We start from the raw sequence: 27,018 nt of genomic DNA on the forward strand, positions 1-27,018 counted from the left end.
TCTAATCTAAACCCGGTATAAAAAAAAAAAGAGAGAGAGAGAGAGAGAGAAGGAAAATTGAAAATTGAAAAGAGAAGAAATTTACTATCGCTAAATAGATACTACGATAAACGTGATCGACACGATATAACGTAAAATATAATCAATATCTTTTTATTCTTTTTTAAGATGTACGTAAGAAATGGATTAATGATGAATGATTTCTCGCGTATATAATCTCTGTTCAATATTCGAAGGAATAAAATAACTATGAATTGGAATCAGTGTGGAAATTAAAAAATACTTTGTTTTTAACAATTGTCTCTCGTAACAGAATTATTCGACGATAATAATAATAGTTTATGTACGTACCACAGGATGTCTGGATTTTAATCGATTAGGAACATATTCTTTGGATAATGTAAGAAAAAGAAAATGCTTCGTCAAAGAAAGTTTGTATCAAAAATAAACTATATATATATATATATATATATATATATATAATATGATGCTTGGATTAATGAGATGTTCGTAAAATGAACAAAACGAAATAATAAAGATATTTTGTTCCATAATGAATATGAAAATAAATAATGCGTCTCGTTAAATGAAACAGTAAGAGTAATATCATTTTTGGTTGCTTATTATTAAAATTCAAGCAACCTGTATATACGTGTTTAATATACATTGAGGTGATTTTTGTAATTCTTGAAGAAAATTACAATGAAATTTTGCAAAATTTTTACTGCTTTTCATATTCCTCTTCTTTTGAATTCAATAATAATCAATCTCCTCAATGTATGCGATTCATTATGTATTTTTTAACAGCTTGCTTTTTCACAAGACATAGAGAATGTTATTGCACCTAAGTAATTAATAATGAATCTTGTCACGAATCATAATATATATTTCTATCTACGAATAAAAAAAATGTTTGCTTTCATGATGAAGCACGCAACCAGAGGAATTTAATGTGTATTAAATATATATTTTACAAAAAAAGAAATCTCGATCAAAATTTTTTTTTTGATCAAATTGATGGACAATCACTAGACACCGTATATAATAATAGTAACTATTCGGTTTATTACGCTTCATTGTAGTTTTTAGCGAGGACGAAGCGTTCTCCATAATAGCTAGTAACTATGCCACAGTCGCTTTTTTCTCTTCAAATCGATAAATATATTTCGCAAAAAACGAGTCAAAAAATATACTATATATACTTGGAACTGAAGGGCGCGTATTTTTTTTTTCTTTTCTTTTTTTTTTTTTTTTTTTTGTTTCTATATTTTCATTTTCCCTCGATCCGTGATGTTGAACGTGTACGCATAAAATGTATACTCTTTTATATAAATGTCATGGTTACACACGAACGTCGATACTTGACCAGTTCTTTTGTGTAAAATATTGCTTCAATTTTGTAATGTAGTTTTATCTTTAAAAAATGCCGCAAACTTTTTTCACAAAGTTTCGTGTCGATATAATTGCCTGGAAATTTTATGAAGTTGCACACATCTCAATGTCGAGATTGTCTATTTGGACAGAGAAATGCCGTGAAATTTTATCAGTCATTCTCCTTTCGATTATCTACTGCGTATCTAACCGAAGCAGCCTTTTCTTTTCTGTTTACTTCTTTCTCGACGCGAAAACAATGGAAATTTCTGCTTGCCACGATAAAATACTCCATTCGATATAACTTATAATTAAAATATCAAATTTTTCTCAAGGAAAATAGAAAGTTTTTGTATTCTACAAGTTTACTTTTCCTTTGTAAGCGTGAAATATCCAACACTGTCGCGTCGATTAATCGGTAAATTAATTTTTTTTTTTTTTTTTTTACATTTATCAGTCTCAAAAATGGATTGAGCGAAAATCTAGGGAATTATTTCGCTTATCTGCATTCGAAAAATCATTTCCGCTCGTCACAGCTGATATTGTTTTCGTTGCTGATATCTATTGTAAATCTCTCTTCATCGTAGTCAAATCGACAGGATCTTAATTCCCAATGTATCAAAATAAACGCGTCCCATATCTCCTCCATATTTCGCAAACATATATAGCGAAGAAACCACGCTCGTGAAAACGTCCGTTTCCAAAACGGAAACGTGTCAATCCGACCAGCAAAATTAGATCCCAACAAAGTGATCTAAACGCTGGTCTTTCGGTAAGATCTTTTCGCATATTTTCCAAATATGCCTTCGGCGTGCCTGTAGAAATGCACCATTGATTTTTGCCTCGAAATCGCATGTCTCTTTTGCTGTCAAAGAATCGACACGTCCTCCGACTTTCTATTTTCCGGCAATATGGCCCTTCTTTCCTCCATCTGAATGCTGCCACCGCCGTTCTGATCGCTCGAGTAATCGCAATTATTCGATATCCCCGGCTGAATGTTGACGTATTTATGCGGCGACTCCTCTTTCTGCTTGAAGCTTTGAAGAATCATAGGTAAACCCGACAAAGGTTCGTTGGCGTTCAACAAAAGTGGCCTGGAACTCTCTGCGTCGGCGATTCCGTTGCCCATAATCGAGTTTTGAATCGGCTTATCGTCGTGATCATTGATGTCTAGCAAAGGTGGATACGGTACACCGAAAGGGCTGGACGTGGACGCGGGTCGAGTCGTGGAATTCTGAGGTGACCACGACAATGAAAACTTCCTCAAATTCTCTGGTAACTCTATGTCTAATTGTCCGGTATGCTCGATTTGCACACTGGCCAAAGGAACGTCTAAACAGGGAGATAAAATTCGAGGATTCGTGGCTAGAAACTCGACGATCTCCGGAGCAGTTGGCCTCTTTATGTGATCTAGCCTCCAACAAGAGTACATCAAGTTTTCCCTGTGAAAACGATAATCGTTAGAATAAAACGGTTATATATATATAAAATATCAGTTACGACAAGATGATCGATTCTTACAATTGTATCTTCACTCCTTTGGGAACCATCAACGAGTTTCCACTCTTAACGTGATTCAGTACTTCGATGTTACTCATACCCTGGAAAGGGAAGCTACCGAACGTGATAATCTCGTACAAAAGAACGCCGTAGGACCACACATCCGAAGCTGGACTGAAGATACCGAGTCCCAAGGATTCTGGTGCCATCCATCTTACAGGTAGCATACCTGAAAGAAAGTGAAAATTATTTTATTCATCGACCAAGAAAAAAAAAAAAGAAGAAATATATAAATTTTGTGTCGTGCCATCGTACCTCTTCGATTGAATTTATAGTAATCGTTCTCGTACATCAACCTCGTCATACCAAAGTCTCCAAGCTTCACTACACGTTGCGCGTTCACCAGACAATTACGCGAGGCAATATCCCTGAGAAGCGAAAAAGTGAAAAATTTAACTTAAGTGAAGCAAGTCGAAAGAAGCTAATCGAATTTATTTCGTTCACCTATGAACATATTTTGACTGAGCCAAATAGCTGAGCGCCCTAGCTACATCTAACGCCATTGCGGTTAACTTTTTGTTAGAGATCTCGTCCGAATCTTCGTAACTGTTGTCGTTGACGAGATGCCTTCTGGCGAGAAGATACGTCTTCAGATCGCCGTAAAGCATGAATTCCATCACGGTTAAGACTGGTTCGCTCTTGATGCAAACCCCTAACAGTTTGATTATATTCTTGTGCTCGAACTGTTTCATCACTTCCACCTCGCTCAGAAAGTCTAATTTTTCCTCTGTGGAACTTCCAATTTTCAGAGTCTTCACGGCCACGGCTAGCCAACCCTTTTCAGGGAAGAACGCCTCGCCACCGTAAACCGTTCCAAAAGCACCCTCCCCCAATTTTCGGTTAATAACCACCCTGTGTCGAGGAATCTCCCATTTGTCCAGATCAGACGAGTCGTCACAGGCGTAGGATATGCCCATAGACTTCAGATACTCTCTCTGCTCGCGTACTTTTCTTTCGTATCTGACAGAAAAGAAGATGTATTATAAAACATTTGAAACATTTAATGAATTCGTTCGACGATTGAATCATTAATCAGGAATATTTAATCGGTGAAAATTAAATAATTTCGTTCACCTTTGTTTGATGATGAGGAAACCAATGATCAAGAATATCCCCAGTAAAGTGAAACCAATGATATTGACGATCACGAAAGCTACTTCGCAAGACACGTTTATGAAATCTGCGAATCCACCGATGACACATCGTTGGGGTGGTTCGGAGCCATCGTCTGGCATGCTTTTCGATAGCCAGACCAAAGAAGAGACATTCAAATCCAATTTACCACCCGCCACTTCGTGCTGCTTTTCTGACACGTTGGGGTAAAAATTACCGACCAATCGAGTTTCGTTATTAACATGCTGAACGATATTGATAACAGAATATCTCGAAGGGCCACCGAAGAATTTTATTCTCCCAGACACCTAAATTTGTTAAATTTTTCCATTTCATTTTCCTATTTATTATAAATTTTCTTTACAAAAATTAAATATACGTCAACTCCGCAATGGCATAAAATAATATTAATTTTTATTCAATGTATCAAAATTTAATTATTGCAAATTGTGTAATTTTTTTCTCGAAAATCTAATCCTAGCGATTCAAAGCAGGCATAATGAATTTTTTTAATCATTTTTCGCATAATAAAAATAATGATAAATCTCAAACCATTGCAGAATCGACGAAAGATCGATCGAAATTTTATTTCATTACGTACCCCGTAAAAATCCGTTTCACCGATGATGTCCGTTAATCGATTGATAGTATGATTGCTATGCAGATCGAAAACGTAACTCTGATTCTCGCGAAGCAGCCTGTCCATCGCGTAGGCGTAAGTCCACATAGCGTCATACGCGTAACCAGCGTAATTAGACGGCGGTTGTTCCTTATTCTGGCACTGAAGCTCGTAACGATCGCGCCATTGACGCACCGTTATCCCTTCTTGCATGATGTCGTTATCCGGTGCAAAGTACGCGTGAGATAAACCGAGATATCCGTTTATCGCTTTGCTCATTTCTGCCGTGGTACACGGAACCTGTTCCCCTTTCTGATTGTATCGATCCGTATCGTACCATTCTGGTCGTAGCCAAAGAGGCAAGAACCACACGTAGCCCTTCAATCGGGAAAAATTCGTGGAATCAAAATTTCATCAATCAAGATCGAGAGAAAGGAGGGAAAATAAAATACGAGTATTCGACGAGTAATGATATTCAAGTATAGTATAGAACGTTTGAAAAAGTTTGAAAAATTGATGTCACAATATATAGTTTAGTAACAGGAAACAGTTTCGAAGAATGAGTCAAGCATCATATCGATTACGACACTTTCTATATTAATTTTTTTCACATCGAATGATTTTAATGAAACATTATCGCTATTCATTACCATCTTTTTATTGCACAATCAAGTGCTTATTAAGTCTTGGATAAAATGGATAAAAAAAGGGGAGATAGTCTATTAGACTAAACTTCAAACTTCTTCTATACCAACTAACACACTGTTAGACTCTTATCTCTAATTTCAAAGATACAAGTAGTATACATTTTATGTAAAAAAAAAAAAAAAAAAAAGTAAAGGAGAATTAGAATTGTACAAACTATCGAGTTGAATTTTTTCTCAACTTTATCTATGATATCGTACGATAAAAATTACCTGAACCGCTGTCATTTCTAATTTGTACGCGTTGCACATAACTTGACGGGCTGCTTGATCGTATACATCAGCGATGATGATCTTTGCCTTCTTCTGCTTGAAATCTTGCAAATACTATAAATTAAAATATTTTTATTAAATTTATCGCGCGTGATTCATTGCACATTATATAAACATCGTATATGTATCAAGTTAATGATGTTTCTTCAAAAATCTGCATATATTGATACTTAATGTATGCAACATCTTTTTTTCCTTTTTTTTTTTTTGAAAAAAGATTTTAGAACAAAAACCCAGATCTATACGTGGTTTCATTACTCAAGAATTTATAAACTGATTGATATTGATTAATATATTGGTTAAAAAAAGCTTTCATCAATTTTGTTCAAGTGATATTTCGACAAGAAAATTGAACAAGCTGAAAGAAAAAGTACTTTAATAAATTGACAAGTATTATGCAACATCGTTTAAATTTCTATCTCATTCGTGTAAATAATGTTGGTCAGTATTATCATAATAAATACGTTAAATAATATACGTTAAATGCATATGCAATCATTTTTCATAATTTTTACACGTCTAATCTCTAGTATTTCATTTATTCATCTACGTGTATATAATTTTCTGTTAGAAGAACCATAACGTTACACTCGAGTAATCGAGCCTTACGCAACGATTCTTAAAATTTATCATTTATCATCCAAAAACTCCTTTGTAAACAATATGCAAATTATTTTTTTTTCGAAATTTATAAAAATATATACAAGAAAATTGAGTGATCATTTTCATATAGATCACAGACTTGTATAGATGTACATTTATCTCGAAAAAAAGGAAAATTTGACTCAAATTTTACAGAGTTATTCTCAAAAATTATTTTGCGTTGAGAATAACCGAGAATGAATTTGAAGTCTGTTCAACGATCTGTTCTCTTCTCTTGGGTTATTTACAAAGCGAAGATTTAGCATCCAAGAAAGATCATCACCTTGGTCATCACAATGGGTTCCCGTTCCCTTGGAAACTTTGCATTCGCCACGAACACGATTCCATTGTCTCTGAACAAATCTTGCATGTAAGATATGTACTCGGTGTATTTCTGTCCATCCTCCGTCAACGAAGCCACCCTCTTCCATCCGAGTTTCTTCAACAATTGCAAATAAACGTGCTTGTACTGCTTGTTCTCGCCGATAGTCCGAAAGAAGTAAGGATATTTAGTGCGATCGTTAAAGCTGGATCCCTCGGCGCTGTAACTGATCACCACCGTCTTGTAATGCTTGGAAACGCCGACCAAAGGCTCGACGGTCTCCGAACAAGCCGGCCCCAAAACGCCGACGAGCTTCTCGTACTGATTGTGCACTATGTAATTGATGAACGATCTCATCACCATATCCGATTTGCATTGGCCGTCATTCACCAGCAGGGTGAAATTGTAATCCCTGAGGATGGTGTTGTTCACGTTGATCGCCTCCTTTGCCATCATGGCCGCGACCAATATCGCCTTCCCCGAATAAAACGTCTCGCTCATAGGAAATATCCCGCCGACGTAGAGAATGTTCTTGTCGGCGGTATTCGGCATCCACGCATCGAGAGTGTAGTTGAGATTCTCCCTCAACCAGTCGCACGCGATCTCTTCTTCGTTCATGGATGAATCGCGGTTGCGCCTGTCGATCAGATCCTCGTACATCTCGCGCGTGAATTTCGCGCGATTGATCGCCTCGTAGGCCAATTTGGCGGCGTATTCGAGCCTGGCCCAGACGAGTTTGGTCAACCTGTTGGATTCGTACTTGCAACCGATCTCCGAGCTCGTGGCGCCGCATCGGGGGAAGTCGATGCTGACGAAATCCCTCTCGTTAGGTATCACGGTGCTGGGAGTCCAATGCAGAAATACCAACGATCTGGGGAGAATCGAGAAATTTTGTTTTCGCGTTGTTGCAATAATAAGAATGTAAAAAGGCGGCGAGTGTTTTTCGAGACGGCGCGAGAAAAACAGGCTCGTCTGGAATGGATCGTGGGTAATAAAAAGAAAAAGAAACCGGTAAAATTCATTCGTTCGTACGAAATTTGTTTTTCCCGTGAATTCTATTTCGAGGAGACGTTTATTGCGCGACACGATCAACGAGGTAATAGCACGGACGGATTTCGGGCAATTTTTCCTCCTCTTTTGTTTCGCGCGAATGTATCGATTTCTATCGATACATTTTCCGATATGCGAGAGTTGGAAAAACACGAATATCGGGCATTCGAGGAAGAATTGAAGCATTCGTAAAAAAAAGACGACTCTGTTCAATTAAATGTAATTTTTCTGAAATGTAATTAAATATGATTAAAGATACAACGGATAAAAACGTTTTTCCTCTGAAAGGAGACGAGAAAATTGAGAAGAATTTCTTAAACGAATTCTTGGATAATGTAAATATCCATGTCGTAAATCGATTCAAAGAAAAAATTAAAACCGAAGCAATATATTATAATTTTCAAGAATCAATAAATTTTTGAGAATCAAGAATCAAATATGCAATACCTATCGATGGAAGTAGACGAGTTTCGATCAAACATCAGCTCTTCAGCAAGTTTGATCACGTGTTTCAAATTCGGCCCGAACCAGATCACGTTCACGTACAGTTTCATTTGATCTATGTGATCCTTGACAAAATTGGTAACATCGATGTAACTGGTCAACAATAAAGCGCACGGTTTCCCTTGGCACCATTCCGGAATGTACATTCCCTGTTGGCAATACGATTCCTGGCAGTAATAGGTACTGGTTTTCGGGTCTATGGTAAAATTCCGAATGCTCTCCAATGTGGATTCGTCCATCTCGAAGCGGGAAGCTTTTTCAAGCTCCGTGAAGATTATCCAATTGTCGTTGCGCCTGGACAACGCAGTCGGAACGAACCAACCGAAACGGCCCGGGGGAGCGATGGATCCGCATTCTTTCACTTCATGCGAATTTAACAGTGGCATCGTGTCTAGATGCGGCGGGATCCACACCTCCATATTCACCATTGGAAGTCTGTTCGAAAGATTATATTACGAAACGATCTAATTAAAAATATCATTTGCAATATCTTTAGGAATTTATTTAAAAATTTTCTCTTTTGTGTGAAGCTTAATTTTGATTAAAATTTTATTTTATAGGAATTGGACAGAGAGCGTGGAGAATAATGGACGTAAAATAGTTTGCATCTTCATTACGGAACGATCTAATTAAAAATATCATTTGCAATATCTTTAGGAATTTATTTAAAAATTTTAAGTTCTCTTTTGTGTGAAGCTTAATTTTAACTAAAATTTTATTTTACAGGAATTGGACAGAGAGCGTGGAGAATAATGGACGTAAAATAGTTTGCATCTTCATTACGAAACGATCTAATTAAAAATATTTCGGTAAAAATATCATTTGCAATATCTTTAGGAATTTATTTAAAAATTTTAAGTTCTCTTTTGTGTGAAGCTTAATTTTAACTAAAATTTTATTTTATAGGAATTGGACAGAGAGAGTGGAGAATAATGGACATAAAATAGTTTGCATCTTCATTACGAAATGATCTAATTAAAAATATTTCGGTAAAAATATCATTTGCAATATCTTTAGGAATTATTTAAAAATTTTAAGTTCTCTTTTGTGTGAAGCTTAATTTTGACTAAAATTTTATTTTATAGGAATTGGACAGAGAGAGTGGAGAATAATGGACATAAAATAGTTTGCATCTTCATTACGAAATGATCTAATTAAAAATATTTCGGTAAAAATATCATTTGCAATATCTTTAGGAATTTATTTAAAAATTTTAAGTTCTCTTTTGTGTGAAGCTTAATTTTGACTAAAATTTTATTTTATAGAAATTGGACAGAGAGCGTGGAGAAAAATAGTTTGCATCTTACTTGCTACTAAACATAATGTCGTCGGACAATCTGCTGAAAGTTTCCTCCGCCCTGAACTCATCCTCCTTTTCATAGATAGACACTTTCGAATAACCGAGCACCTCTGTCAAGAATATTTTCATGATTATAGTAGCCAGCCTCTGAGTCACTCTACGAGACACCTCGAAATTTATGTTCAATGGTTGCCCGTCCAAATGGATTACCCTCTTTGGATTCACATCTGTCAAAGGATTAATTCTTGGATTAATTTTTTTAAAAAAACGATTGACAAATTGGCTCTCTTTATTCATTTATTAAGAAAGGAGAAAAAGTTCGTGTAAGATCAAATTCGTTGGAGCATTTACCTTCGAGCATGGTCAGACATCGATTTGAGATCACGATTTTCGCGATGGTCAGAAAGACCAACACGCCCAATATGGATCCAAACCTCAACATCCTGATTTTCTCCTCCTATAAGAAAATATTCTTAGTCATTATTTGCAGTTTTACAAATTTAAATTATTTATATATAAGGAATAATCTTAAGGAAAAATTATCGCAATTTATCGCAAGTGGACGAAACTATATTTACATCAAAAATACAAAGAGGATTCTAATATCGAGTATTTGAATGAATTTTGCTCGACGTCCTTCCAAACGTGCTAAAATTCCTACGTTACGAACATAAAATCAGTCTAAACTGATGAACTATATGATCACATCGATTCTAAATCATTTTTTATTAACGATTTCAGAGACTCTATCAACAAATCCATCTGAAACATGAAAGATAGTAGACTCCACCGAAGGAGGAGAAAAATACCAGCGAAGAATACTAGCACGTTCCGCATTTCAATGGACGTTCTCTATAGGATATATTAAGATTCACGAAGTAAGACTTAGGTTACAGTCCAGCTAACAATGCACCAGCCCGTGTATAAATAGCCACTACATAGAGAGTGATTCGACTTTAAACGACCAACAGTAAATTTAAACGAACTTAGGAACGCGCTTCTTTCTCACGTGAAACGGAGAGAGAAAGAGAGAGAGAGAGAGAAAAAGATTGTTTCAGGTAAGTTTGGACAGGTGGGGCACCAATCAAAATAGGAGAGATCGAGGAGAGAAATCGGCGCCGCAAACTCTCTCTCTCTCTCTTTCTTTCTCTGTCGTCGTAGGTGTGTCGTTTGTTTACGAACTGAAGCACGAGCACCTTCGTCGTCGAAGGTGACAAGAGAAGCAATAATCAGCACGCTGCTATTCTTAGCCACGGGCAGCGCGGGCGCTTTGACTTTTCAACCCGTGGGCGAATGAACTGCGCCGTTTTCTTCTTCTTCTTCTTCTTCTTCTTCTCCTTAATCGAATCCTCCACCGAGAATTAGGTCGATTGCATTCTTCCACGTGAGAAACCACGTGAAACTCTGACTAAGTTTGTTCGAAGAAGCAGTATACGTGTATATGTATATATATATATAAAACACGGTCGGTTAAAAACAAATTCTTTGAAACGTAATTTCAAGAACGTAATTTTTCTTGGAATGAGTTGATATAATATCGATGTTTTTGGACGTTGTTCATTGATGCCAATGATCGATTTCCAAGTCGAAAGGAAACGCGGCGGGATATTTGGTCGAATAGTTGAGGTCAACTCGCAACTGAACGATTACTTACAATTAGCAACTGTTTTAGATATTCACCTGTCTTTGCACGGTCAAACTCGAAAACAAAGATGACGCTAGTTTCTTCCACTTTGTGCGTCATCAAATTGCGATATCGTTTAGATAATCGAATCATTTACGTGTTACGAATAATTGGATGCGTGTTCATCCGAACTGCTTAAGACTGCTTCTTGCAAAAAAAAAAACTTTGTTAAAATATTATTCCCCGTATTGAACGCGGGAAAAGGAAATATTCGAAATTGCGAATAATCGAATGTCAAAGAATTTATTCTTTGAACCGATGAATAAAAATATTCGAGATTAAATTATATACGTGATTAAGAGGAGAATTTTTGCGCTCGTAAAACGTCGTACAAGTCAATAAGTCGGTTCTTACGAGTCCCGAAGTCAATAAATCAATCGGAAACGATGTTATTGGCAATTTGATGAATAATTTGTAACTCTGTTTTACTATTAGGCGATGCCATTTCGAATTCTTCAAAGAAATCATCGAGACATTCGTGTCACGTATACAAATACTAATTATATACATCTGTGACAATAAATCATACCTCAACTATTCGAAATATTTCTATCTTCCTTTATCCTAGTTCGAGCTGAGTGCATTTGTCGATTTGTTATTATTGCTCGAACGACTCCCTGAAAATTAATTTTATTTCGTTAAAAGAAATTATTATTGTCTCCTGATATATAAACCGTTATCATCCATATTTAATAATAATCTTCCGTAAAGAACAAAAACACAACAACTCTTCTCTCGATGCAAAAGAAATCTTTTGAAAATTATTATTATTCAAAGATTATATCGGAGAAATTTTACATACAATTTATATTGCCAATAATTTGCATTTATTAAAACGGGAATAGTCCATTTTTTTTCTAGTCTAAATTCTATTGTGAACAACACTTAAATATTCATCGGCATCACAAAACGAAACGTATCGTAATTATTTTTCCATCCTCGCAAATTTCGAAATTGAAAATAATAAAAAAATCTCGTATTCTCATTCATGATTCGAAATATCCATCCTGTTCCACTCTAACGTGCGTCATCGAATCTTTTATATTTCCACGTTGTTTCCATTGAAAAATAAGGAATAACGCGGTTCATTGAAATTCGAAATTCATTGGAAATTATGATTCAGGGTAGGCAACCGATTAATCATGCCAAGTCGATAGAATGACACCATCCCGATCGAATACCTTGAACACCCTCGATATAATCAAACTTGCGTACTTGACAACAATACCGCAATTTATTGGAACTAGCGCAGATATTTTCATCGGCGTTACGTCAGACATCTCTCTATGAAGAAACGAAGGAGGAAAATATCGACAGCATCGGCCGATGGTGGGCGATGCATGACGCGGGATGATGCGCGCACGTGGCGATATTGCTCGTTTGCAATTTACCAGTGAATAAAAAATTAAACCGAGCCTGACCTATGGCCCAGTTTTTATCGTCAATGAATAAAACATTATGGAACACCGGTAGAAATAATTCGATTAATCTTTTTCATCGTGAGATACCGATTCTTTCTTGTTTCTTTTTTTTCTTCTTCTTCTTCTTCCTCTCATTCTCCGTATCATTGTCTATAATGCATAATGCGAAAAAGAAGTTCTGGATCGAATAGCCACTCGATATGAAGTATATTGCTTTATTTATCTTAAACGATGTAACGTTAAACGTAAACATATTTACTTTGGATGTTTTCGTTTAAGACGATTGTAAAGAAATAAAAGCAGAGAAAAAAGAAGAAAAAAAAAAGAAAAAAAAAAGTCCGATTGGCCGAGAAGTTTAATAGTCGAATGAAAAAATAGATAGTGAATTAAAAGAAAAATAATAGAGTGATAATATTGTGCGATAAAAATACGAAGTAATGTAATTTCAGATATTTTTTTTTTCTTTTTATTTTTTTCAAGCTTTCAACACGTAAATAAATTTCGCGAAATGTATTATTTTTTTTAAACGTCACGATTTTCTCCTTCCCTTTCCTAAAATTTAATACTTTTTTTTTTTTAAACGTATTTTCACAGATAATATCTTTGCGTGTATTTGTATTCTGAAATTAAGATATACCTTTTCGAAATGTCGTCAAATTTTTATCAAACGAAATATTCGAAAATACTCGTAATACGGCTACTCTAATGTCGTAGAGAGTCACAAAGTTGATTCCTGGATATTTAATTTTTTTTCTTTTTTTTTTTTTTTTATTTAATCGAATTTCGTTTATTTCTAGAGCAAAAACAGGTCTCGAGAAAAATGTGAAAATACATTGACGATACTTATCGAATAATGTACGCACATATGCAAACGAATAGATAAACGCGTTCATTAAGATTAGTATACAACTGTGCGATATGCCGAGTTAATTGAACAAGCGAAAGAGAAGACGAACAAAGAAAAGAGGCGGGAACATTCATTCGTTTCTCCACGTGTTCCTATCTATCCTCATAAAAAATATAAAAGAGACAAAAACGAGAGAGAGAGAGAGAGAGAGAGAGAGAGAAGGAAAAATTAAAAAAAAAATTCTTTATTTCTGACGAGCATGGATTTTCCGATTCGGGAAAAAAATAGCGGAACTTTCGATGTGCTCGCGTCACAGTGACTCGTGCATGCATGAAATGCTTGTTCTGGGAAACGTCATCCTTATTACTCGCGATGTTTATTAAGAAGACTCGACAAATTTGGTGCAATAAATCATTTTTAAAATTCATTGCGAAAATTCACGGAAACGGAATATATGAAATACATGTGTCATTGGCTTTCTATAGATTCTGACGACGTCGAAGACTAGACTTGTGCGACCTTACTTTACATCGTTGATAACGTGGAAAAACGTTACTTTGGCAAGAAAAAAAAAAAGAAAAAAAAAAGGAAAAGAAAAAAGCGCGAATGAACTCGCCGATTAATATATTGTGTTCAAATTATTATTTTATTATTTTAACAATTTTCTTGCCTTGGATATACGGAGATACGGATACAAATTGCGAAATAATATAATAAATATTTCTCGATAAATTACAAAGAATTCTTTGAAATAAACAATTTAATATTTAAACCTTGGGCGTGATTCAAATGAATCATGTTGTTATTCCATTTAATGATGTAGAACCAGTTTTTTTTTTTTTTATATATATATATATATAATATTTTCTTTTGTGTAATAATAAATCGTAAATACGATCGTATTAATTAAGTATTTTCGCAATTTATACGTTAAAGTGAAATATAAGGTGAATTAATTTATGATATAAATTTTCATTAATTTTTGGAATATAAGGGAGAATCTTTTTATACGTATACGTATACGTTTGAGGATTTTCGTTGAAATTTCTCAAAATTGTTATATTCAATTGGCAATTTTTTTCGCATATTTTGCAGCTTGTAAATTAAATAGAATCGCTGTAGCATTGACGTAAGTTACATATTTAGTTAGATATACGTTCTACTTAGCTTTTTAAATGAGATTTTAAATAGACAAGATTAAACATAATATGTCAATAAATGGCAATTTGACTTATTGATCGAACTACTCAAATTGACCAATTATACATTTACCAGAGAAAACTGGTATAGGATGCAAAATAATGATACGATTAATTGCCTCTTTTTTTTTTTTTTTTCAGATCCAACTAATCAACTTCGATCGAGACAGAAAGAACTTAAAGAATTTCTTCAACGAAATAAATTATTCGAAAGAAGGAAAAGTGTATTTAGAAAAATTACATTACATCGTACAATACTTGGAAACAATATTCTTTTATTGCGAGAAATCGAATAATACTTGTTGACACTTATATATATATATTTAATCGTGACATTGTCTTCTTCGAAAACGATCATTTTATCTGTTCAAACGTATCAATTGCGAGTCGTTGGATGAAAAACAGGAGTTTCGAAAGAGGATAATCGTTGAACGATGAGACGTCATTCTTCAAATACCGTGCGAAATCAGTAGACTGTAGAAGCGTGATAAGAGAGGCGAGAGGCTAATAGGAGGTAAGTTAATACGAGACAACCTTCTTATCAATTGTTTTTTCCTAACGGAAATGCAACGCCTCGCTTGTATGTTTGTTGTACAGCTGATAAACAAATCGATTAGTGCACGATGACGAAATTATTTTCGTGCCGATCCTCGTCCACCAAACATGGTGGCCGCTACCGTTTCTATCGCGGACAATGTTAAAAGAGTCGTTGTTGACGTTCACTGATATCGACATGGACACAATGACACGATAATGGCAATCTCTTCCATGGGAACGAGCCGTGTTTCGATTCAATCGCTAATCCAATTACGAGTCATCCAAGTGTGCAAGGTTACATCAACGCTTAAGGGTTGAACATTAGTCACCTGATTAATTGGCTAGTCTTGATCTTGTTTCCTTTCCTCAAGAATTAAATATTAAGTAAGTTTGACATTTTTTTTACTATAAATTTATAAGATTTTCACGAAATATTTCGAAAAGTTAAGTCAATTTTTCATTTAATGCTACACATGCATTTTGATTTGTTCTTAATTTATGCCTTGCATCAACGGACGTCTATGGAGATGATAATTTTTCTTTCTAACGCGAATTAAAGAAAGGATGAAATTGCATTTCACCGACGAAAATGAAAAAGTAAACTATTATTACGTAATGTAATGTAATAGACGTATTTTGAATGGAAAATCTGATTCGTAGATAAATTCGTTAAACATGTGGAGAGAAACTCTTAAAATCTCGAGTACAGATAAAACGGAGAAGGAGAAAAAGAGAATTAGAAGAGAAATTATATTAGAATAATTGTAAAAAATTAATAGAATAAAATCTAAAATTAATCACACGTATTAATAAAGTCGTACAATAATATAAAAATATAATTTCCTGCTACTTAAACTCATCATTAAAAAATATAACATAATAAACAATGCAATAACTAGTTTGATAATAAAATTAACAGAATTAAGAATTAACATAATACTCTCGTTATTGAATAACACAAATATTTTAAAAATCCAATTTTCACAATGTATTAATACATTTATTATAAACTAGTAATTATACTAATTTTCCACTGTGTGAGTGCACTTTTTTCTTTTTTTGCTAATAATTATTACAACATCGATCGATGTGATGTAAAATCGCGAGATGATCGATTGGGTCGGTCGAGACAAGCGTTCTTTATCTATACTTACGATCAATGAACGAGAGGAAGTCAACGAACCGGATGCAGTTCGCCACGATCGAGCAACAATGGTTCGACTAGATAACAGCATATTCATGCATGCCGTTAAAATACATGGCGTAATGTAATTACACCAAAATGCATATACACTCGTAGGCACGAGCATTATTTGTATATCGTACATAGATATTTAATTATCTTGATAAAACTACGCAACACAGCTACGCCGTTGTCGTTGTGGATTGACGTCATGATGACACTTGTTTGTCTGGGCGACTCAAGTACGTATAACATATATATATGTATACATGTGTATGTATGTGTGTGTGTGTGCGCGCACGCTAATCGATAACGATAAATAGTGGAACGCAGGCGGCCTGAAAATAGTGGCGGCGATTTCTCAATGGAAAAGGATGATGGGCACGTGTTTGATCAATGATCGATCACACGCACTTGATACAGAGAAATTGAGACACCGGAAGAGACAATCATCGGGACCATCTTGGCAATAATTTATCTATTAATAATATTAAAGAGCCGAGTCAGAAGATACAGACGAACATGTACAAAATGATGTTACGTTTGCTATTACAGAAGATGTTTTCGTATCGTATTCTTCGTGCAATAAGTGTAAGCAAGTATGATAATTTCTTTTTCAATTTATATGCAATTTTTCTCAAAATTAATTCCCTCCCTTCTCTTCCTCTCTTCTTTTTCAGTCTGTAGAGATTTTTGCCCCATCCGATTTCGATCGAGGATCGATTCTAGAATCTTGAGACGCGCACGCGCGAATTCGTACAGTTTTCAAACGGAAAACGAGACGACAATATCCCCCTATTTCTATTATCTATCCTCTGCACGAGAACGTGATATCGAGTAGGCAAGGTTGGGAGCGATAAATCGATTCGAGAGACGTCACGAGAGCCGAGCAAACGGGCAGTTTTTTTTTATTTGCATTCGATGATAATGACAGAGCTCTGCTAGGAGGAAGGTGGAGCCCACGTTTGGATAATAATAATCATAGGAGGAGTGTATAACGTGGTGGTACCAAGAAAATGCAAGTACACAAAGTTTAACGTCAATCATGGTACGTTATGGATATTGACGGATATTGAAATTTACAAGAATCGAGCGATTGCAAAATATGCAAATATTTCATCAACACATCTTTCTTACGTAAAAATTCAAGCAATTTAAGAGACTGGCATAATGAAGGAAAATGAGGAAAATGACAAGTGTAATGACAGATTGACGAATTATGAAATAAAGAAGTAAAATTATTACATCGGGAGTTGATAAAAATTTCCGTAATTGACGAAGACAGTTTTCAATTTATAGATTGCAAAATACCAAACGATTTGAAAGATTCGTTTTAATCGATTTAAAATTAATTTTATAGACGCTTAAATTCAGATGAAATTCTTCAGTGTTTCTTCATTTTAATGTGGTTATATTTCAAAATTTTATTATTGATTGTTTTAATATTAATTTTTATGTTAATATAGGAGTTATTTATAAAAGACAATTTGAGAAAGGTTGAAAAACATCGCGCATTCAATATATATTGTATATGTTGTAATATGAAAACTGCGATCGGAATTAAAGAAATCGATAAAAAGTTAATGAATAAAATGAATAAAATCATTGATTCGATCGAATATCAAATTTATGAAAAAGAAACTTTTCGAAAGAACAAAGAATCGTTTTCAATGAGTACGTATGTATAATACAATGATTATTGTAATTATTGTAATTATTGGTATTTCATCTCATAGATATTATTTTTCTTGTTTAACAAGCAAAAACTTGTTTACAACCAACATTTTTACGACATCATAGTTAAATATTATTTATTGAAAAAGGAAAAAGAATGATTAATCGAAAAAATTTTACTTTATTTTAACGTATAATATCTGGCAAGCAAAATTTCAAGAAATTCTTCTTCAAAAAATTTAAACAATATTTTAATATCTACAATATTTACAATATCTGATTATTTTCAAACACTGTATATATACATACACATAAATCTCTAAAGTTAGAAATTTTCAAGAACTTTTTGTATAGACTTATTCTTTGAAAAATTATCTCTTACGTCGATTTACGTATTATTTCACGTGATATCCTATTTTTTTAGAAGAACTTTAGAGATCGAATTCTTGGAAAGAAGAGGAAAGTTGGAAGGAAAAATTACAATCTTTTAAATTTTGATTTAGGGAGTTTGCTCGTGAGCTCACTGACCGGTTAACCTTGCCCGCGATCAAGAAAACCGTGGAATCGCGCAAGTAACGGGGTCGTCTCGAAAATCTTGGCCGGTGGTCGTGAAAACCAGTCTGTATTTCGTCTCAGATACGTCCTGTCGCTCGTCTCTCGAATAATAATCAACGTCTTTTTACATCGAGGATCGACGTAATCGTTTCCGAACTGTTTTTACGCGACCAAGTCGATAAACAAGTTTCTACTCCCCCAATCGAAATCGTACGATGTTTAAAATACGTGTTAACACATTTTAACAGAAGCCTATAGTGTTTGTGCGATAGACTGGTGTTTCTTTTTTTTTTTTTTTTTTTCTTTTACGCAGAATTCCCCGTGTGATTGTCTGGTTGTTCGCGATTCAGAATTTTTGTTCCACAAAAAAATTTGTATAAAGAGAAATCTACCGCTTGTGCATAAATATTCAGATAGTTTTTTGTGGGTTCTAAGAAAATACATATTTAAAGATGCGATGTGTTGTTGTGATGATTTTGAGAATTCGAAGAATGCGTCTGCAACTTTTTTCTTTTTCTTCTTTTTTTTTTTTTTTTTTTCGTTAAAGTTATTTATAATTTTAACCGTTGGAGAGATGTTACGTCGAATTAGATTATTTCCGTTTCGTTTGATTTTCTTTCTTTCTTTTTCAATTTTATCCAATGTCCTCGATATTTTATACGAATGAAAAATAAGAAGAAAGAATGTTAGATAAATATAAATCGATCCAAATAGTGATGCGAAAAATCAATCCGTACAAAGTACATTGTTCTATATATTTTGATAAAAATATATATATAAACCTGACTGGTTACGAAAATATAAAAATACATTTAATTTATTTTGACTCTGAACTAGTTGGCATAAAATGTCCAATGTTACTTGGATCATAAAATTGCTCCTTCAATTTTCGAGTAAATAAAGTTTCTACATATCCAACTCTATATCTCTTCTAAACTAAACTTGTAACACCTATAAAAAGCTATAATCTAAATTCCTGAATTCCTGAATCCAACGATCGATCTTTCGACAATTTAATTATTACATTTCGCGTCGGAAAGGAAAGTGATTACTCGTTTCCAAATTATCAATTATATGCATTAAATCAATATCCATCCGACGTTGTTCCACACATGCCTCTTTGTTCCAAATATTTTCAGACAGTCTGAAACGAAATGAAACGTGCACACATCTCTCCATGTATACACAGATAACTGTTCGCGGGGGAACACGTTGCGTTTCGATTTATTGATTTGAGCCGCCCACGCCAGCAGATAAAATCAGAACAAAGATAAGATGGGATCGATATTTTTCACCGCCTCTTATCTCGCTTCTTCGTAAGCCATTATATATTCTGGTAACGTTGTGCGACGATTACGATTAACCCTTTCGTTCTTTCCCTCTGACGCACCAGATAATGCCTACTTATGGCTGCTCGTGACGTAGACAGACGTTGCGGAATGCCAGATCGGTAATAAACAAGGTTTTTAACAAATCCAGAATGATTAGAAGGATTAAATCGCATTGGCGTGGATCTTGTCACGGATCGATATTTAGTCTACAATTCTCTGAAATTTATTTTATTCTGCGGGCCGACGGAACAGTTTTATCAAACATTTCTTTCTCTCTTTCTTTTTTCTTTTTTTTTCTTGTCAATTGTTATATATTTTTTTCTTTTTTTTAAATTGAGAAAACATTCAGTTCGAAAGTTACCCTACCCATTTCGATTAAAAAGAAAGAATTTATGAAATAGTAAACATTTGTGAAATAGTGAACCGTTGTATTTGAGTTTACAGATAAGCTAAGTTGGCTTCGAGTCAAGCGAAGAGAGATTAGTTTCCATTGAGGCTTGTATCGTGGAATATGCAAGATATACGTGTCAACGATGAAGAATTTAAACGGAAAAGAAAACACGGGCAATTAAAGCGACGATTAACGAATGCCTTAAAGCGTTAAATGCATTCCGCTCACGATAGAGTGAGTTTTCTTTTAGCGACAAAAAAGGGAAATATCAGGAGCTAAGAATAATAAATTCCAATCACGTTGCTTCTTTTCCACGAGTTCTATCGAGTCTCGAAGAAGAATAAGCAGAATAGGTCACGCAACTTCATCATCGTTTCACGAATAGAATGAATTTCCGGGAATCGCTTGATCCCAAGTTAAACAAGAATTAGCCGAGAATCTAACGAAAATCATTCGCGGTTCACGTGAGTTTCGAAGAAATTTCCCTCCTTCCTTTCCAACGAAGGAGAGAATCGAAAGAAAATTTTTTAGAGAGAAAGAGAGAGAGAGAATTTTTCTTTTCGTATAAATTCCTGTTAATTAATCCTCCGTGTTGTTGTCGCAGCACGATCACGACCCTCGAACACGGAATGCCAAGACCAAAGCATTGGCGTGCACGCATTACACGCTCGTCTACGGCAATGAAATCAAGGCTCTTTGTACAACAACAACTTGTTCCACGGAATTGCATCGACGAGCTCGTAAACAAGTTTTATATTCATGCTAGCTATCACGTGGTCCAATCCAACGTATCGTACATAACCATCTGTGCAACGTTTGATTTTCCACAACAGGTTAGCAGGGAACGGAAGGAGAGAAACGATGGATCGTTGGATCGTCGCACGCGAACAAGGGCCAATTCATTTTCGCTCGAGAGAAACGACTATAATCGGAATCGTGGAAATGTTGAAAGGCAAGATCGCGTTGCACAGGATTATCGCTCGGTATCGGCGATGCGTAGTAGAGATATTTCCAGCCCGTTTACGAAAACCAAATCCTTGGATCCGGCCAACTCACCTAGCTCCCCCTAATTTCAACCGCGTAAACGTATAATTAGAAAACGTTGCCGCGAAGTCGCTTCTCGAACCGAGGCTCGTCTATTCTTTTACGTTTATGCTAATGACGGAGTTGGTATGCGGTGATGGAACATTCCATTGTGAATTTCTCCTTCGAAGCCTCTTTCGAGTAAAAATTTCGTTTGGGAATCGAAACCGGTCAATCATCCGGTTGCTTCCTTTACAACATTTTTCCAACTATTTAGCGAAAGTTAAATTGCTTAAATCTCTCGAAAGGAGATGAGTGGTGTACTCGTGGAGGAAGTTTCAAACATATGCGTTCCGAAGTACTTTCTTTTTCAATCGTGTATGCGAGACTGTTGTTTACAAGTTTATAAGCTTGAGAAAGAACGGTTCGCCAAAGCAACGGCTGAAAATAATTTTACACCGAAATAACAGAAATAACAGCGCAGGTATAAACTTGATTAAAACTCGTGACGTCCTTCTCCGTATCAAAGGAAAAAAAAAAAAAACTCTGTAAAAATAGAGAAAAAAAATTGCTCGAGCAAATGTTGGAAGGTAACCCCACTACTGCCGTCGTCCCATCTACTCGAATTCCTCTCGAACGCGGTCAAAGTGCCGCAAAGCCAATAAAGAGAGGCACGAACATGTTTCAGGATTGGTAACCACGTGGACACGCGTGCCAGGCGAGCTGACCGATCGCGAGGTGCCAAGGCCAAGCACGGACTGTACAGTGTGGCCGATGGGCAGGTGGGTGGAAGTCATCGACCCGCTTTGTGCAAACGTCTGCAATGGCGTCTCGGCTCGCGCGCTCTGCGCATCGGCACGCGTGCGAGGAAAGGCGGAACACTTTCGATCGACGAACGAACGACAACTAACGAGGTAAACGTCCGTTGCTCGAAGCTAACGTGCTCGTTTATGGCCTGTATATGCATTCTCGAAATCTTGCGTGTGGCGCAACATCCACGAAAATATTTGGCACGCGACGCGGAAATCTCGGCGCGTGGCACCGATGCGGAGGTACGAGATAAATAAATGAATAGCGCACCACGACGACGCCCTGCAAACGGCAACGCACGTGCAGACGAGCATTATTTGCGTCGAAATCGCGACGAAGGACGCGGATGATTCGTAATTCGTCCGACATGAAAAGGAATATTTGCGCATGCTCTCGAATTATTCGATCAAAAATTTCGCGTTATTTTCTTTTTTTATAGATCCCGTCTGGAAGGCATGCGCAGTAATCAATGTTGAGATTACCAAATGTAAATTACAATATATCCTTTTGAAAAGAAAAAAAAAACATTGCAGATAATATCAAACGGTCAATTTGTTTCGTTTAATATTTAAGCTTCTCTCGCTGATGTAAGTAGATCTATGTCCTTGGTATTTAATTTCGATGAAGGCCGCTTCTCGGGATCGAGAATCCAGGCACTCTCCTAAAGAAATTTCTTGGTTGCTAAGAGGAGAAATCGAACGATATCAGCGAACAGCTGATGAAATATTCTCCAAGGGAACCCTGCTTACATCCGTAGACCTCGATAATTGTTAAACGAGTCAATCATCGTTTGAAAAGAGTCAACAAACTACGTTTCTCGAAACAACTTTACTGAAAAAATACGCCAATATATATCTACGAATACTAAAATTGTTCTTATCATCGAGAACCAAGCAATATCATATCATAACACTAAGCAACACGGACTGCAGAAGAAAGAAACGGAAAAAAATTACAAGATCTCTACCTTGTTCCCTTATTTACATCAAAATCGGGAACGATTCACGCCGCAATCCTCCATTCAGTCCTGAAGAATCGTTCGTTACAAAATTCTCGTGGTGATCGGGCGCAAAACTGCGGCGTCAAACGGAACAGTATAATTGCGGTTGTCGGTACCAATTTAACGATCATCGTTTCGCGCCCGGCCGCCGTCACATTAATGAACAACTCTAACCATAGCCCGCGCCAACTATAGTAACGAACCTATAAAAAGTACGTTTCTTCGCCGTTGTAATCAGCCAGAGAAAACGTGAGCACTGTCCCTGACACGCGAGTCTCTCTCGCGTATACTATTCAACGCGAAAACTGCGTATGTACGTGTATATATATACACATACATGCATATATATACGTGTATATATGTACATACAGCGTATATATAATAAGACAAGATCTATGACCCGTAACTCGGGCAGTTGGTTGCACCATCGAGACGCAGCTTGCGCTTTCGTCGACTGAACGAAATACGACGTGGGTAGCAGCTGATCTCCGCGACGTCATCGTTGGTCACGATGCTTTTCCTCGAGGTTAGAGGTTAAAAAGAAATGGTTCATTAATCGTGGCTCGTTAATGCATGATGCAAAGTGGTGGCAGTTCGTCGCAACATTCTGTCGTCTAATCGCGTTCTAATCTAATCAGGGAAACGATTGATCCAGGAATGTGTCCATTTCGTGAACGCGCGCGCGGCCAATTATCGTTAGATCGCGAAATACTTGTGACCAATTGTAAAGTAATTATTTTACGTACAATTTAGATTTCGATTTTAAGCTCGAACTTTTGAATTCTCTGTATCGGCGCTATTCTTTTTTTCAATACGAATGTGCTGCGTCATTGGTAGCGTTGGACGTTCGTTAGGGGTCATTAATCTCGAATTGATTAATCTTTTAACTATAACAAGCGTATGCACGCGTCTTTGAAATATCTTCGTGTATTTACAAAAGTATACTATATAGGAAGTATACGTATATAAATTTGAATCACAATATATATATCTTATTAAATTAAAATAATCTTTAAATCGAATAACGTCAGTTCATCTGAAAATAAACGAATTCCGGTTGAAAAAATAAATTTATATAGAGTAAAAATTTGATGGAATATTTATCACTTTTAACGTATCTTGGCAACCATCTTATGAATGCTATATATATAACAAACGATCTTCGTACAAACTGTGCAAATTATAATTGAAACCGTCGAAAGACAAAAGTTTAATATAATTTCCTTCGTTTGACAATTTTAAGCTCCGTGTTCCATCTAAATTTCGTAGCAAAGGTAAGCTGTAAAAATAGATGGAGAGTTGAAAGGAGGGGTCGTCGTTCGCCCACAGGAGTACAGTAGCAGCGTCTGATCATGACGCGTCCATTTCTACTAGTTTCATCACCCACTTTCCATCGTAAGCGAAACGTTGTTGCTTCGCTCTATTTTTATTCCACTTCCCTTCGTCCAATTGTTTATCCACAATCGAGACTTTTGACTTTTCGTTTCTAGAAACTAGCTTCCCCGGAAATGATGGAGAAAAAAAACGAGTCGCAATAATTTAATCAACTCTGTTTGCCAATATTCCGGGCAAATAAACGGCGATGTTCTATTTGTCTATGATGAACGCGCAGGCCAACGACAAGCCATAACAGCCATTTCATAAATTTTCCTATTATCGTTGCTCAACCGTTACGGAGAATCAACCGAGTCGACGTTTTGCTCGACGATAGCCTCGGCAGCCTCGATCCTTGAATGACTTCGAAAATGTTTTCAGACCGGTGAAAGCGTGGAATAAATTGGCCGATTACGCAATCGGTTATGCGGTTCACAAAAGAACCGCGTCTATTTTTCACCGACTTCTCGCCAATTCGGACCAATAAATATTCATTATGACTGGACGTAAGGAGAATATCGAGAATATTCTCCCCCCTCCACGCGATCCCTCGGGTTAATTCATCACTTGCGCCGTAATTCCGTAATTTCAGAGAAGACGCGCGTCGAATTTAGCCGCAACAAGCCGCGCATCGCCTTGGCGCCTACGAGTTAAATAATTCTCACGAGCGCGTCTCGATTCATATCCGGCCGCGTCTTTCTCCCTCTTCCTAAGAGGGAGAAGATTCGTTGTCGAAAAATAGCTCCGTCATAGTTGGCGTCACCGTCATCGACTGAGTGAGTCACGGTGAACGCCACAGAAGGAGGACACTGGGCGGGTAACTCGGCAAGCCGTCATCATCTCATCGAGTTGTTCACGAGAATAGCAACGAACCTTGCGCGCTGGGTGAGATCAAGGAACGTACTGATCGTACTTTCGATGTATAGAGCTTCGATCACGTTGCGATACGAGAGTGTGGGAATGCGCGGGAGATTCGAATGCGGGGCGCAAAAGATGGACGACGAGATAGGACGCGATGGGGAAGATTTACGGTACGAGATTACGGTTGACAAAGTTTCACGGATCAAGGGATCTACGTAAAATATATAAGACGTGTAAACAAGAAGTTGTTTGGAAAATCCAGTTGTGACGTAACTGGCCATACGACCGATGAAACATTGTGATAAACTTGTATCCGGCCGTAATAACTATCCGAGTCCAGTTTTTTCGAAATTCTGTTTACCAGTTTTACTAACTTATTTCTTTACTCGATTCGAATAATAAGAACCTGTTTACGTGTCGATCTTCTTAACGTGTCATAAGAAACGTTTAATAATATGAATTTCGATCTATAGATTTCATGTTTTTTTTTTTCTTAATAGGTAAACTGATTCTAATCCTACTCGAGTATCTGGATTCGTGATCTGATTATTTTTAATCGAAATTATTTTTACGAAAAATTTTTTCGCGCTAATTTTTGCGCAAATACGAAACGAAGATGGGCAAATTGTTCGATCGTTGCAAGATAATTCACGCAAGTTTTCACGCGATAAGTTTAATTAATTCGATTAAAAATTGTTTAATTTTACGCACGAAAGATAATAATGGTTTTCAAGTTCGTCAGAATTGGATTGAGCGATCAATTTTTCGTCGAAACGGAATTTTCGGAAACAGGAACAGGCCCGCCAGAACGAACGAGACTTTTCTATTCGTCGTTTCCGATAGAGGCACCGCACAGTCTTGCGACCCAGATTCGATTTTATCTTTGCGATGCAATGGTGTGGCGGAGACCCTGACTTCTTGGACTTGAAAAGCTGCGTGACGATCCAATTGCATTTGTTATTCAATGAGAAGATATAATAGCCAGGAAATATAGGATAATTCGCTCGTCGATCGAATTGCAAATTGGTAAGTTTTAATTTTAAACGGAAAATTTTTCTTTTCCTCATAAATCGAGATAAAAATCTATTTTTCACGAGAAAAAAGATCGCAATCTTTTTTGCGGACAGAAACTTACTTCCATAAATCTTGCGTTCTTTCGAAAAATGATTCATCAGAATTCCGCGAATACATTGATATCGTAATCAATAAATCCCCCTGTATTGCAACATCCTTTCGGCCTTAATGGCTCGAAAACACGCTGATATTGTGGCTGGCAAAACTAGGCATCAAGATTATTTTCCAACGAAATTCCAACGAAAGACGAGTCGTGAAAATTTTTTGGACAAAAACGAAGACTTATCTATGCGAATCTTCGCGAACAGATGTAACGTAACGTCAAAACAAAATTTTGAGAACACGTCCGGTTCTATACAGATAATAAAAACCATTCGTGACTCTTATATTCGTGAGTTGTTTTGTAAATATTGCGAAAAAAACTTACATAACTATCGAGTTAAGTATCGAGCTGTTAGAATAAATCTTATCTAACCAGTCCTTTATCGATATCGAGCGGATCGGTCAATGAAACAATATAATAATCCAACAATATAAACGAAGAAGAAACGAGTGTTTATTCGAGAATCGCGAATAAAAAACCAAAAAAAAGAACG

General features: G+C 36.1%; 1 protein-coding gene and 1 long non-coding RNA gene across 4 annotated transcripts in view; one reads left to right on the forward strand and one right to left on the reverse strand.

The window, feature by feature from the left end:
• Positions 1–941: 941 nt before the first annotated feature.
• The window catches only part of LOC413596 (receptor-type guanylate cyclase gcy-4), a 28,155-nt gene continuing 2,078 nt past the window's right edge, over positions 942–27,018 (reverse strand). Inside the window, exons 1-12 of one of the 3 annotated variants that reach the window (XM_016915851.2) lie at positions 16,301–16,396; positions 9,810–9,915; positions 9,466–9,685; positions 8,102–8,593; positions 6,566–7,475; positions 5,581–5,694; positions 4,646–5,041; positions 4,006–4,352; positions 3,376–3,891; positions 3,187–3,299; positions 2,893–3,100; positions 942–2,813 (exon numbers count right to left, since the gene is read on the reverse strand). In XM_016915851.2, coding sequence (XP_016771340.2) covers positions 2,240–2,813; positions 2,893–3,100; positions 3,187–3,299; positions 3,376–3,891; positions 4,006–4,352; positions 4,646–5,041; positions 5,581–5,694; positions 6,566–7,475; positions 8,102–8,593; positions 9,466–9,685; positions 9,810–9,915; positions 16,301–16,387 — 4,083 coding nt within the window. In that variant the 5' untranslated portion in view covers positions 16,388–16,396 and the 3' untranslated portion in view covers positions 942–2,239. Of the gene's footprint in view, positions 2,814–2,892; positions 3,101–3,186; positions 3,300–3,375; positions 3,892–4,005; positions 4,353–4,645; positions 5,042–5,580; positions 5,695–6,565; positions 7,476–8,101; positions 8,594–9,465; positions 9,686–9,809; positions 9,916–10,654; positions 10,799–16,300; positions 16,397–27,018 lie in introns of those variants that run through there. The other 2 variants (XM_016915853.2, XM_397038.7) reach the window with 2 other exon arrangements.
• On the forward strand, positions 16,450–17,908 carry LOC102656472. Its single transcript, XR_003305925.1, has 2 exons — positions 16,450–16,571; positions 16,653–17,908. It is a non-coding gene; the product is annotated as an uncharacterized LOC102656472 (long non-coding RNA).

Source organism: Apis mellifera, linkage group LG13 (genome assembly GCF_003254395.2).
Source record: "Apis mellifera strain DH4 linkage group LG13, Amel_HAv3.1, whole genome shotgun sequence".
NCBI lineage: Eukaryota > Metazoa > Arthropoda > Insecta > Hymenoptera > Apidae > Apis > Apis mellifera.